The sequence below is a fragment of the Rattus norvegicus genome, chromosome 19 (assembly GCF_021556685.1).
Source record: "Rattus norvegicus strain SHRSP/BbbUtx chromosome 19, alternate assembly SHRSP_T2T, whole genome shotgun sequence".
Lineage (NCBI taxonomy): Eukaryota > Metazoa > Chordata > Mammalia > Rodentia > Muridae > Rattus > Rattus norvegicus.
In genome coordinates, this window is record NC_141552.1 from 10,686,355 (window position 1) to 10,700,121 (window position 13,767).

Below are 13,767 nucleotides of genomic sequence, written 5' to 3' on the forward strand. Positions count from 1 at the left end.
GCTGTCTTCCTCAGCATTAGAGGGACAGGCCCAGCCATATCACCAAAGAACATGACTGTCTGCCTCTGTCCATCAAGACAGCAAAGACCATTGTGTTTTGTATTGGTGTCCCAAGAGTTCCTGTGTGCCCTACTCTCGATGCATGTTCCCGTTTGTCTCACTCTTACACCATAGCTGCCACCTTTCTTGGGGACCCACCCTGTAGCAGCGCTGGCACACTCCCTGTTGCTGGGTCTAAGTCCTTTTACCACCTGCCCAGCTCTCTCCGCCACCTTACCCTGGTGCACTTGGCCGTCTGCTAAGCTGCTCTCTTTCATCCGGGTTGGAGGATCCTTCCAGCTCTGGGCTGCGTAGAACGTTTCCTCCCTTCTTCCTTCACCCATCTTGCCATCTTCATCACCCTCTCCGCTTTTAACATCTGGGCTGTCTCTTCTTCCAGCCCCACAGTGTAACACCCTGACCCTAGGCTCCTTGAATCCTGCATCTTCTTGTGCCTTCTTTCTCAACCCTCCCCGCATCGTGGCCGTCTCTCCAGCTTTGCTGGTTTCCTTTACTTTCCTGAGCGATGGGTGGGGATATGGGCAGTGATGCCCAGCAGTGCCCGGGTTAGTCAGGGCTTCTATTGCTTTATAAACATCATGACCAGAAGCAACTTGGGGAGAAAAGGGTTTATTTCATCTTATGGCTTACGGTTTATAATGAAGAGAAGTCAGGGAAGGAACTCCAGGCAGGAACTGAAGCAGAAGCCATGAAGAGACACTCCTCACTGGCTTGCTCCCATAGCTTGCTCAGCCTGCTTTCTTATACACCCCAGGACCACCTGCTCATGGTGGTACGGCAACACAGTGGGCTGGCCCCCACCCCGTCAATCATTACAGGCCGCCAATCAGCAGGAGGCATTTTGTCAATTGAGGTTCCTTCTGCTTAGATGGCCCTAGCTCCTGTCAAGTTGACAAAACAAAATTCCCGAGCAACAAAGAAACCAACCAGCAACAGACCCTACACACAACCTCCAGAAATTAAACCTGTTTTTCAAAGCACGGGTCACTGCACACGAGTGGGTTTGAAGATCATTTAGAAGGTTGCAATCAACTTCAAAGGAGCACACTAGAGACTGGGCGGGGGTAGCATAGTCAGCAGGTGATTGCCGGCACCCATCAACCGTAGGTGTGGTCCCTATCACCTCGTGAAACATGCCTATGTGAATGTGCCTGGAATCCCTGTGCTCTGTAATGGAGGCAGGGGGATCAGATGTTTGAAGCTATTCTTGACTACAGAACAAGTTCAAGGCCAGCCTGGACCACATAAGACTCTGTCAGAAGGAAAAAGGAGAGAGAGAGGGAGGGGGGGGAGAGGGGAGAGAGGGGAGAGAGGGGAGAGGGGAGAGGGGAGAGGGGAGAGAGGGGAGAGAGGGGGGAGGGGGGAGAGGGGAGAGGGGAGAGGGGAGAGGGGAGAGGGGAGAGGGGAGAGGGGAGAGGGGAGAGGGGAGAGGGGAGAGGGGAGAGGGGAGAGGGGAGAGAAGCACCCTCGAGAGTGAGGACCAGTTTGTGATGCTTCCCTACCATTGTTCTGTGTGTTCTGAGTCTCTGAGGAAACCATAGAATTTGTAATCAAAGAACCCAGAGGACCCTGGTCTAAATAACTAGTAGGAGCACCCAGGATCCATCACTGAAAGGGAACAGGAGGAGAAATGTGTGTTGCTGTGTAGCTCAAAGGGTCCTGTGGTCATCAGAACTCCACATGGGTCCTCAGGATGGGCTCCTGCTCTGTCTGGGGGGGATGAGACAGCTTTGGGGGTGGTCACAGGGAAGGTCCCGAGAGAGATTGTCAAGTTGCACACCCAATACTGGGACTCGATTTGTATACAAATCAAAGACTGAATCAATGACTAATATTTCGGTCATCAAGACAAAAAAAAAAAAGAAAAGCTTTTTAAAAAGAGATAAGACTCTTCCAGAAGCTTTTCCGTGCAACTTCAAGGTCTAGAAGGTGTGTCTGATGGGGTGCAGCCAGCTTGGAAACACAGCCGGTAGATGTGATGACACAGCAGGAATTGAAGCCTCTTCTCCAGCTGGAGAGCGTGAGTTCCGACTCTATCCCACGCGCTCAGCTCTCGGCAGGAACTGCCACACTGGACATCACTGGCAGTAAAAGGTGAGCACGTTCTCCTGGTTACCTCGGATGAGGAGAACGGGAGGACTGAGGTCCTGGGACAGGGTCTCCAGCCAGGCCATGTACAGTGAACTGGGGCACTTCCCCTTCCTTCCAATGGGCAAGGTACTGTAGGAGGAAGAGCAGCAGCAGAGTAATTACCCTCAAAGAATATCTTCAGCCACAAAGTATTTCTAAGCAGACCTATGGCCTGCACGGTCCATGAGGATCCAGTCCCCTGCAACCCTTCTGTGGCGGTTTGCATAGGTTTGGTCCCCATAGACTCATGTGTTTGAATGCTTGGCCCACAGGAGCGACACATTTAGGAAGTGTGGCCTAACTGGAGAAGGTGACACTGTGGGGGCGGGGCTTTGAGGTCTCCTATGCTCAAGCTATGCTCAGTGACACAGTATCCGTCTGCTGCCTTCAGACCAAGATGTAGAACTCTTGGCGGCTCCTCCAGCACCATGTCTGCCTGCACACTGCCATGCTTCCCACCATGATGACAATGGACTCAACCTCTCAAACTGTGAGCTAGCCCCAGTTAGACGTCTTCCTTTATAAGAGTTGCCTTGGACATGTTGTCTCTTCAGAGCAATGAAACTGTAACTAAGACACCTTCCAACCTCACTCGGTCCTAATCATTCCTGAATAGCCATGGTGGTAAATTGCTCCTGTCTTGAGACCTTTGGACTTGGTAAACCACCATGCCCAGCTCTGGGTGGCTCCTTTGAATCATCCAGGCTTGAGGGCATCCAGCTGCTTAAGGACAGCTCCCCTGATTGACCACACCTTTCCATCCAATCCCCAGATGACTGTTTTCATGGCTCTCCACAATCTTAAAGGCGTCTTTAGCTGTGTTTATGTGTCGTCCGTCTCGCTCATTGGAACATATGTTCATCTGCCTGCTGAGTTTTGTCTAGTCCTTCCCTCTGTGCATTCTGAGACAGACAGGCTCAAAGCATGATTGCTGAGTGGGTGAGGTCACCCCACCAGGTCACTAGCATGCTCCTGTGATGTGGCTGCAGACCCTTGTCCTGCCCCCCCGGACCATGAAGCATGTCAGGGAAAAATCCGGCATGGTTTCTCAGGGGCCTCTTGTCCTAGTTGCAAAACACCATGCAAGCAACGGAATGTCCTAGAATGCTATTCAGTCATTTTTGGCTGTTTAGATAAGAAAGTGATCTTTTTCTACCATATTAAGAATTCTAAACATACATTTGGGACCATTTCAGCTCCTGGGAAATACAGCATCCCACAGTACCAGCTATGGTGCACGAATTTGGGATACAAGCGCTTACACAGCATTGTAAGGGATTGTACCCTTGACAATCCCTCCATCTTAGCTCTAATACAGAGCAGCAGTGGACAGTGCCCCAGCTGAACTCGGGCTAGCTGGTGCAGCCAGCCAGGCAGATGTGAACTCGGGTTCAGAGTTCAGAATCTGACCCCATAGACGTTGTCTGAGTGCTGGCATTGCAATGTCCTCAACTTGGCGGCTCTGGCAAAGTGCCTGACTGGCCCTGAGCCTCGGAGTTCTTTAAATAGAGAACTCACAAGACGTACTGCCCCTGTTGGCTGTCTGCGGTCACACAAGGTACAGGCAGGCGGTAGAGATGGGTCTCCAACCAGGCTCCTAGATCTTCCTACTTAACGCATCTGCTTCCTACAACCTCACCATGTCTGTGACCACTAACTAAAATGCAGAGTCAGAACATGCAGGAAACATTGTCCTATTTTTAGAAAGTAAGGTTCCAAAGGGCAGGGAAGGTGGGTGGGAACAAGGATGTCTATATCACTAAGCAACTGTCGTCTTCACCTGAAAGCGTTTAGTGATCTTCCACAGAAATGGCATAGGAGAAGAGAGAGGCCGAGTTTAGAATTCACAGGCACTCGTGAGGCTAAGGACTCTGCCATCAGGGAAATGCTATCGTATTCGGGGAACTGAGTTCACCAACTTTAAAGGCCACAGGGCACAGGTGTCTGTCTGCTCAGTCAGAAAACACCCACAGCTCCCGCAGCAAGCTTCAGCATGAAGTTCCCTCCCTAGGCAGAGTCTGTGGCCCTGTCCCAGGAACAGCACCTTTAACTCATTCTAGCATTAGCCAATGACAGGCTTGCTCTTGCCAACAGGATGTGCTTCCCTAAAACCACTGATCTTTAGAACAAAGCCAAGAACAAAACGAGTTCTGTTCAAATTTGCAAGGCTATGTTGGGTGAATGCTCGCTTCAGAAGTTAAGTCCTTGAACGGAACCAATCCAGGAGGAGTGCCAGGCCACTCCCCATCTGGAAGGCCCTGAGTAGAAGACCTGACTCCTATGACAGTGTCCTTGTCTCAAGGAACACAGTTTAGTTATGATCCTTAAAACAGCAAGGCCTATACTTACAGCATCCTCCTCGGCACATGCGCTGCTGGTAAGGATGCCTTAATGAATTACTCTTTGGCAGTGTGGAGGAAATCCTTACTGAGAAAAGGAATACCTGGTCCTCACAGGAACAGGCAGGCTCTTAACCTGCTCAGAGGCTGTGGGGTGGGGATGGTTACTGTGCAGTGCCAGCTCAACCCCTGTGTGGGTGTAGCTGCGTTCACACATGGGTGGAGGTGTGGGGGTGGGTCATCGGATAAGCCACTGAGTAGGAGACAGACAGAGCCAGGTTCTGCCCCAAGCTGAACCATTTCATGGAGTTTCAGTGAGGATCGCTCCTTGTTTGTTGTCCTTAGAATATCTGGGGACAGAGGTCTTGAGGCCCACCCAGCCCTCTTCTGGAAGAGACTAGCATTTGCATTTTCAGGGTTTCCAAGTCTTATGAGGCTGACCTTGACTACATCCTGTGAAATCTGGGCTGGTCTCCAACTTGGAGGGTTGGGACACATACACAGCTGCTCTGTGGAGTTGGCCCAAGAGCTGGGGCCCTGTTGGGTGACAGCTGGCTAGGGTGGGGTGGGGTGTGTGCAGGTGACCAGACACACCAGCTAATCCCGCCAAGACTAGTTGGTGGCCTTTTGGATTTTCCTCAAGTTTTGGGGAAGAGAAGAAAGTGGGGTAAAATCCCCTGTTGCGTGTCCCCCACCCCCAGGCCAGAGATGGATTCATTTTATAGCAAGTGAACTTGGGATCTCAGTGTGATGAAAGAGAACCTTGAACCTACTTCAGGTTCCTGCTTCAGGGAAATCAAGGCTAGAGAGACATGGTGTCCCTCACCAAGGCCGCACAGTGAGTCAATAGCAGGTCATAACCGCAAGTGTGTTTCTTTGAAGAGAGACTGCACTATGGAAGCTGCAGCTCGTCCCACCCATGCACCCTGGACAGTTCACACCTCAGAATCCCCATATGGTTCTACGTCTTGAGCCATCTCCACTGTCTTGACTCAGGCCACACCCTGGACTCAACCTTGCTTTAGGAACATTATCTGAGAGGTGTTGATGGAACAAATCACTCCCCTCAGCACTTTCTCAGGAGGAAAACATGGCCTCCTGCAGGTCCTGGGAGGTGCTCAACAATGGGTGTCATGGAACTTCAGAAGGCCCTACCCCAGAGGGTCCACATCTGGCTTAACACCTTGTTATCACAGTCTTGACGTTTTCAATGCTGTAAATTGAAAAGCATTCCAAGGCAGAATTCAACCTCTGGCCTGTGACACCACCCTTTGGCTGCTGAGAGCTGAGTACAGCGAGCCAGCCCTTGAGGAAAGGCCTGTAGGTTCCAGTGTCCTCTGGGGTGGCCCAGAGAAGAACTGGCAACTGCTGGAGCTCAGATCTCTGTGCTTGGATGCTAATCGGTCTGAGATCCTGAGACCACTCTACCCAGGACTCCACCAAATCACTAAGGGTCCTGCATGCCTCTCTTCCTTGGGCACACTTGAAGTAACTCACAAGAACAAAGTCAGTAAGCTATTTGCTGTGGTCTGAAAGTGCATGGTCAGCTAAAACTCAGCCCATTGAAATGCTTCCTTCTGGGTTAGAGGACGATGGGTTTAGGAGCTGGGGGGCTTTGGGAGGCGATAAGGTCAAGAGCTTAGCACCCTCTGTACAAAATGTCTTGGAGAGTTCCTGCCATGTGAGAACACAATGACATGGGATCTCCTAATGACATGTGACTCTCATCTCTGACCAGAAGGCTGGCTTCGTCAGATACCAAACTTGCTATCATTTTGATATTAGACCCTGAGTCCTTCAGAGCTGTAAGAAATGAGCTCCTGTTGTTTATAAAAAGACCCACTGTGTAGTATTTTGTTACAGTTCAGAATGGACTAAAGACGTAATTTCTGAACCTTGGTTGACTGAGTACTGTCCAAGAAGACACCCCATCCCCACACCATCCCCACAGTCTGGCCTGGAACATAGCTCAGAAAGTTCTCCATAACTCTAACCTTTAGCGGCTAGCCAAACTCTGTTGGTAGAAATAAAGCACCTTATGCGCTGACGCCATATGCGCTCCCATGAATCTGCAGACAAGACTGAAGGGCCAGACCCCACTGGCATCAGGGCTCCGATAGTAGGCTTGCCACGGGCCTCAGACCTCACTTGTCGTTCTCCTGTCCAACTGCTGGAAGGCCCTGGGCATTTTTGGTCTTTACTCATTTGCCATTGCAGATCTTCCCACTGCCTGACAGAATCAATGGCGGAACCCTCCCCTGAAAAGGTGGTACTCCTAACTGTGTGAGAAGGATACCCCATTTCCTCCTGTCCCCCCCTCAAGGGACTAAGGAACAGTCTCTTCTTGTGAATTTAATGTCAGGTATGGCCTGTGGAGACTATGGCGCTAAGTTTGAGGCCTCTCTACAGAAAAACTAACTAACTAACCAACTAACCAACCAACTAGCTAACTAGTTAGCTAGCTAGTTAACTAACTAACTAGCTAGTTAGCTAACTAACTAGTTAGCTAGCTAGTTAACTAACTAGCTAGTTAGCTAACTAACTAACTAGCTAGCTAGCTAACTAACTAGCTAGCTAGCTAACTAACTAACTAACAAAACCAAACAGCCTTTTCCACCCATTCACTGCTTGTCCTGGTTAATTTTTGGTCGACTTGACACAAGGTAGAGTCGATTTTTTTTTTTCCCAAGACAGGGTTTCTCTGTATAGTCCTAGTTATCCTAGAGCTCACTCTGTAGACCAGGCTGACCTTGAACTCAGAGATCTATCTGCTTCTGCTTCCCAAGCAATAAAGTCAGTTTTCGAGATGACCACAGTTGAGACAATGCCCTTATCAGACTGGCCTGTGGGCAAGGTTGTGGGGCAGTTCCTTGACTATTAATTGATGTGGAGGGTGGGGGGCAAGGCTATGTGGGCTAGCCATCCCTAGGCTGGCAGTCCTGGGTGCTATAAGAAAGCAGGCTGAGCAAGCCATGAAGAACAAGCCAGTAAGCCGCACTCCTCCCTGGCCAGGAGCTGATGCAGAGGCCAGGGAGGAGTGCGGCTTACTGGCTTGTGCATCAGCTCCTGCCTCCAGGTTTCTGACTTGAGTTCCTACCCTGACATCCTTGAATGGCAGACAACAACCTGAAATCAACTTTTTCCTCCCTATTTGCTTTTGGCCATAGTGCTTATCACAGCAACAGCTACTGTACTGCTAGTATCAACAGGTAAAGATTTCTTTCTAGACCAGATAACACTTTTGCAGGTCTGTCAAGATGTTTAGTGCTGAGGCTTGGCCTTTTGCTATACTAAATACAGGTTGCTCCCAGAGGACACTCGATTGTAGACCCAGGTGCCACTATGTGACCTTGCTCCCCACCCCTAGTTGTCCTTGATTGGTGACTAAATACAGACAGCTAATAGCTGGGCAGAAGAGACATAGGCGGGTGTGTGTGTGTGTGTGTGTGTGTGTGTGTGTGTGTGTGTGTGTGTGTTGTGTTAGGATTTCCGGGCTTAGGGTGGGGGAGACCTGAAGAGAGAGAGGAAGTTGGGGAAAGGAGAAGATTTCATAGGGTAAAAAAGTCTTAAAAAAAATTCAAAGCCCAAATTTTTTAGTGTTGGGGATTTAGCTCAGTGGTAGAACACTTGCCTAGCAAGCTCAAGGCCCTGGGTTCAGTCCTCAGCTCCGATTAAAAAAAAAAAAATTCAAAAAAAGTCTTAAAATCACATCCACGAGGGCTGGCCAACTGTAGTTAAGAGCAGAGCGGATGGAACACAGTAAGTAATAACTCAGAGTTATCAATAGGAAAATAGAGTCTAATAACACAGACAGTAGATATCTGCCCAGCTTTAGTGCTGATCAAGGGTTATTAGAAATTAAAGGCAGCATGTGCCTTTTATCTGGGAAGTGAATAGTCAAGGCAGGGTGGAAGCCCCTGATTGGGATTAAATATTTTCTATAACAGTTTAGATCCATGCACATTAAAAAGGAGGATGCTAAAAGCACATGGACGCTCCATTTGTCTGTGACCATCATTATCAAGTAAGCCTGCCTCTGGCCTTCCTCCTTGCCACTACCTCAGGATTTTATGAGAAAGACCCTTGAGGTCTATATCAGAACACGCCTTGAAAAGGCCACTTCCAGGCGGGTTGTTGCTGGCTGCCAAAGAGGCGGAGGTAGAAGGACCCCTGGTTTGAGTCCCAGCTAGGGATTCATAGCAAGCTCCAGATGTTAGGCTAGGGGCTTAAGTTCTCGTGTGTGATGTCCTGCCTGAGCAAACAGTGCTTGGCCCCTGGCGAGCATGAGAAATGTCTTACCAAATCTGCAGGTTACCCTAAACTACAAATGTGGAGGTCTTGGCTAGCCATGTTCTCGTTCCTGGCCCCAGAGAGGTTAAAGCCACATAGAGAACCCTCCTTGCCACTGTCCCCATCCACTTGCCCTGCCCTGGCCAACACTGGAGGGTAGCGTGGACTGGGTGTTGTTCCAGGGGACAACGTGGCCGCAGCAGACACCATTCCTCTTGTCCAGGTTCAGCACGCAAATCATTAGGGAATGGCAAAGGGCCAATGAGAGTTGGACAGTTTCCAAGCTAGGGGGAGACACTGGCTTCTGGGATGAGAGGCCTCTGTCTGCCAAGCCTGTTTGGCAGGAAAAGAAGTAAACAAGGAAGGAAGATCAACAATGCCTGAGACAGAGGCTCAGGCCAGGGCCTCCAGGCAGACACTGGACTGCATTGGACTGGCTATGTTCTTTAAGAATCCACCAGGCTCAGGCTGCAGCCTCCTGGGCCCCTCTGAGCAGCTACCAACACCCCAACAGGCCACTCCCCCCCCCACCAGCCAGCCACCCATGACTTACAGGATGATCAGAGCAGCATCCCGGGAGTAATCCAGGAGAATCTCATTCAGCCTCACCTGCCGAAGGGACTGGGGCCAGGGAAAGCCAAGGTCACTCCCTACTTTCTTAACAGCACCCCACCGTACCTCCATTTCATCTGGATACAGGATTACTCCCCTAAGCAGTTCCTGACTCCTCAGCCCCAGAAATACAGGGACCCTTGTGGGAATCTCTCTCTCTCTCTCTCTCTCTCTCTCTCTCTCTCTCTCTCTCTCTCTCTCAAATTATTTTTTTTATGGTTTTTGGTTTGGTTGTTTTCTTCTTTTCTCCTTGCCTGACTCTATTGACCACCATAATGATGGGAAGAAAGTTCTTTACTGGGTTGAAACTTCAGCCCCAGAGCTTCTTAGCAGAGAGCCTGGGCAAGGCACAGTGAGTACCTTTGCAAAGTGGGTATGGTAATGCTCTCCCCAGGGGATGTGGAAGAATTCAAATGCGCTAACTCACAGCCGGGGCAAAGGGGCAGGCTCTGCCTCCACAGTGGCAAAACTTGGAGCCAGCTGTCTTTAGACACCCTGCTTATTTAGTCCTTTCTACAGAGCCAGCTGGTGCCAGGCTGGGAAAGCATCCAAAGTCCCAGGGTGTGTGGGGCAGCCTGGGAGGCACATCTTAACCTAAGGAGTCCCTCCCCCGACCTGAGAGTGGATAGATATTTTCTGTAGAAAAATAATCCGAGGAGTTAGTCCAGTCCGGGACTTTCATTGTCTCACTCTGGACATCTTGGATGCCCAATCTTTGCTGTGATGTTGCCCTGTGCCTTGTAGGACATTTAGCAGTGCCCTGGGTCTCTACGTAATATGTAACAGCTGTAGCACACATCCCTTGATGTGACCTCCAAAAATACCTCCAGGCCATTGACAAAATGTCCCTACTAGAGGACGGTAGCAAGTGGCCCCCCAGTTCAGGGCCACCGAGGGGAGAACTAGATCTGTCCCTTGGGGGCCTGGCTGTCCCTGCCATTTTATTTACTCTGACTAAAAATATCACTGCAGACAATTTCAAGAGTCTAGTGTCTGCTGTAAGAGTCTGGGTATTGGAACGCCACCAATAGCCAGAACCACTTATACTGTAGGAGGGTCAGTCTCCCCACTAAGGACGGCATGGGGCTCTGTCCTCTCATGTGGCCCAAGGACATCTCAGACATTGCTAAGGGCAAGTAGGGTGGGGCCAAGAGGGGATTCCAGAAGCCCAGGACAGAGACGCATACTGGGACCCCAAACCCTGGCGAGCCCCTTCCCTCTCTTGCACCTTAATTCTGTTCTTATTAATCTCCTCGTCTGAGATCTTCCAGGGATAGTCCCTCCTCATCTCGGCAACAGTGGCCTCGTCCTTGAAGCCGTCATTGAGACGGAAGGGGGCAATCATGTCCTCAAACCGCTTGGTGCTGGGAAGGAAAATACAAGTGAGGCTGGGCGGCAGGGCCCTGTTTCTGGAGGAGCCAGGGACTTGGGAGGAAGCTCAAAGAATACCTAGGGTTACCACACACAAAGACGTGCTCCTCGGACTGAACCCATACAACTCTGCCATTTGTACGGAATGGCTCACGTCTGACATTTAGCAAAAGTCCACGGGCTGTCCGCTGACCTGGGCCCTCCTCTCCCAACCCATTTAGCAAGTAGCATCAAGTCCTGCTGCCCCTATGTCAACAAGACAGACTGGACCCCATCCTCACTGAACTCCTGATCAGCCTGGCAGAAGCAAACAAACGCAGAGGCCGGTCTTTTAGGAAGATATGCCCTGAGTCCTGTAACAGAGAATAACTGGGAGAGGCCTTTCTGCTAGCTGAAGGAAGCCTGTCCTTCTGAAGTCAGCCGTGGGCATAAGGCAGAAGGTGCTGGGTGGAGAAATGTGCAAAGGTCCTGAGGCCCGCATGAAAAGCAGCACAGGAGCCAACAGGTCTGGAAGAAAGAAACAGCAAGCAGAGGGATCCACAGGCCCAGTGCCGGCCCTCAGTCTGGAACTCCTAACACAGAACTCACTGCTCCACCTGGGGCTTCTGGTTGATGTCAGGAAGGACGTGGACTTCATGGAATCCCAGTCTGAACTTGCTCAACAGAGAAATGATCCTGGAAGACAGATGCAGAATTTTTTTAAAAAAGTGTCCATCCATTCTGATATTCCTTAAGCACCTGCCGAGTACGTAGTAATGAACAGAACAGAAGGGGCTAACAGAGGGGGCGAGGTGGCTAGACAGTGAGAAAGTATGGTGGAGTAGGTGAGAGAGTAGCAAGTGACGTGGAGAAGTATTTGACCAGAATCTCCCAAGTATCTGCTGGCTGGCTCTGAACCAGTGTTAGCCGGCCCGGGTGGAACCTAGGATGTTGCTAGGCTTGGGGCCACACTCTGGGAAGTGAAGGCTGAAGGGAGGAAATGAAGAGAGAAACTGAAGAGAGGTGGTAGAGACAAAGACAACAGCACACGTGAGCTAAGGAGAGAACCAGGAGCTGAGCGTGCTAGACGGGCAAACTTGGCATCTGATGGAGAAGCCCACTGTGGTCTTCACAGTCATGAAAGACGTCACAGGGGAAGCAGCCATCTGGCAGGCTGGTACATGCTGGAGAAGGTTGCTCTAGGCTCAAGGAACTGGGATAGGGCAACGTCCACATCAGAATCTCCCAAGATTGTTTGCAGAACACACCAGTCAGACTCCAGTCAGTGCGGGGCCAGAAACCCTGGCAAAGCATAGTCTGGGTGACACCTCCAGGCTGTGATGTGCTCACTGACTGACTCATTGGAGGAGGAAGTCAGTCAGAAGGTGGGGAGGAAGCAACTGGGATGATATGGAGCATGCTGGGAAGGGGAGCCTAAAGGCCCAGGCTGGGGCCTCCACAGACAGCTCCTGCTGGCTCTGGAACTTAGGGGTGGGACTTAAATTCTTCTCCTAAGATTGATGTTTTTATTTACACATATGTATGTGTATTTCTGTGTGTGTACGCCATCTATGTAAGGGTGTCTGAGAAGGCCAGGAGACACCAGATCCCCTGGAGCTCAAGATCTAACAACGTGAGCTGCCCTGTGTGGGTGTTGGGGCCCAGGTTGGGCGCTGTATAAAAGCAACCGTTGTAATAAACTGGGGAAGCACCTCTCCAGCCCTCGCCCCCAGCCTGCTATGCCTTTGTGATTGCTGGTTGGTGGGTTTGGGTTTGTTTTTGTTGTTGTTTTGTTGACATAGGGTTTCTTTGAGTAGCCCTGGCTGTCCCAGAGCTTTGTCTGTAGACCTGGCTGGTTTGAACTTGCAGAGATCTGCCTACCTCTGCCTCCCGAGCGCTAGGACTAATGGTGTGTGCCATCACTGACCTTGAATTTCTGCCTCTTCTGCATCCCCCTCCCCAATGCTTCTATTTCCAGAAGCAGGGTTTTAAAAGCAAAGCCATGGCAGTTTCATCCATGTATCTGTCAGGAGCCCAAGCAGTCCTTGGGTCATAGGGCCAGCAGATCACATGACCCACTAAGTGGCAGTTGGGACAGAAGGGTTTTTATGACCATGGTAAGAAGGACATGTGGTGGGGCTGGGGATTTAGCTCAGTGGTAGAGCGCTTACCTAGGAAGCGCAAGGCCCTGGGTTTGGTCCCCAGCTCCGAAAAAAAGAACCAAAAAAAAAAAAAAAAAAAAAAGAAGGACATGTGGTTACCCGATGGGCAACCTTGAGCTAAGCAAACCTCAAGGAACCCAGCTGCCACCCAGAGCTGCGACAGGAAACACAGACTGTCGGGGAGCCTTCTGGTCTGTTTACTCTTTAAAAGTCCCGAAAGCCAGGTGTCTGGGATCCTTGCCAAAGAAGGCCCTTTTGGTGGTGAAGTTATCACAGGGTACAGGGGGCTGAGGGAGGAGGCAGGGACAGTATGCTGGGCCTCCCTGAACTCACAGGGTGATTAGAAGAAAAAACAGGGGTGGAATCCTGGTATAGGAAGAGTGGTACAGGCCAGGGGTCACCTCCTACTGTGGTCTTGTGCTAGAACTTGCATCAGGCTCTTCTCTATGGACAACACCACTATTGATCTTAGCATGTCTTATCTATGACCTTTAGTATTACTTTCCTTTGCTGAAAAGTCGATGTTGCCCCAACTCCTCCCCTACGACTCATGCCAACCTGACACCACCTCGGTCACACCTCTGTGTACTTCTGTGTTTATTTAAGGCAAGTCACATTTTGTCTTGGTGCTGCGATTTGCATACAGTTTACCCCATAAACTCAGGTTAAATTTTAATCCTCAGCGTGTGGGAGTGAGATCATGGAAATAGAATCCTGTTCTTGTGTTTCTGGATTGGGGACTCTGGGACATGTTTAGGTTTGAAGCCAGGTCACTGAGATTGCATCCCACGGTTGAACTGAACTTTGGAGGTGTCATAAGAAAA

At 50.4% G+C, this 13,767-nt stretch overlaps 1 protein-coding gene across 5 annotated transcripts in view; it reads right to left on the reverse strand.

Moving 5' to 3' along the window:
* Positions 1 to 653: 653 nt before the first annotated feature.
* Slc12a3 (solute carrier family 12 member 3) overlaps positions 654 to 13,767 on the reverse strand; it is a 38,515-nt gene continuing 25,401 nt past the window's right edge. For 2 of the 5 annotated variants that reach the window (XM_087595096.1, XM_087595095.1), the window contains exons 22-25: positions 11,391 to 11,477; positions 10,660 to 10,795; positions 9,373 to 9,440; positions 654 to 2,280 (exon numbers count right to left, since the gene is read on the reverse strand). In XM_087595096.1, coding sequence (XP_087451222.1) covers positions 2,139 to 2,280; positions 9,373 to 9,440; positions 10,660 to 10,795; positions 11,391 to 11,477 — 433 coding nt within the window. In that variant the 3' untranslated portion in view covers positions 654 to 2,138. 5 annotated transcript variants of the gene reach the window in all.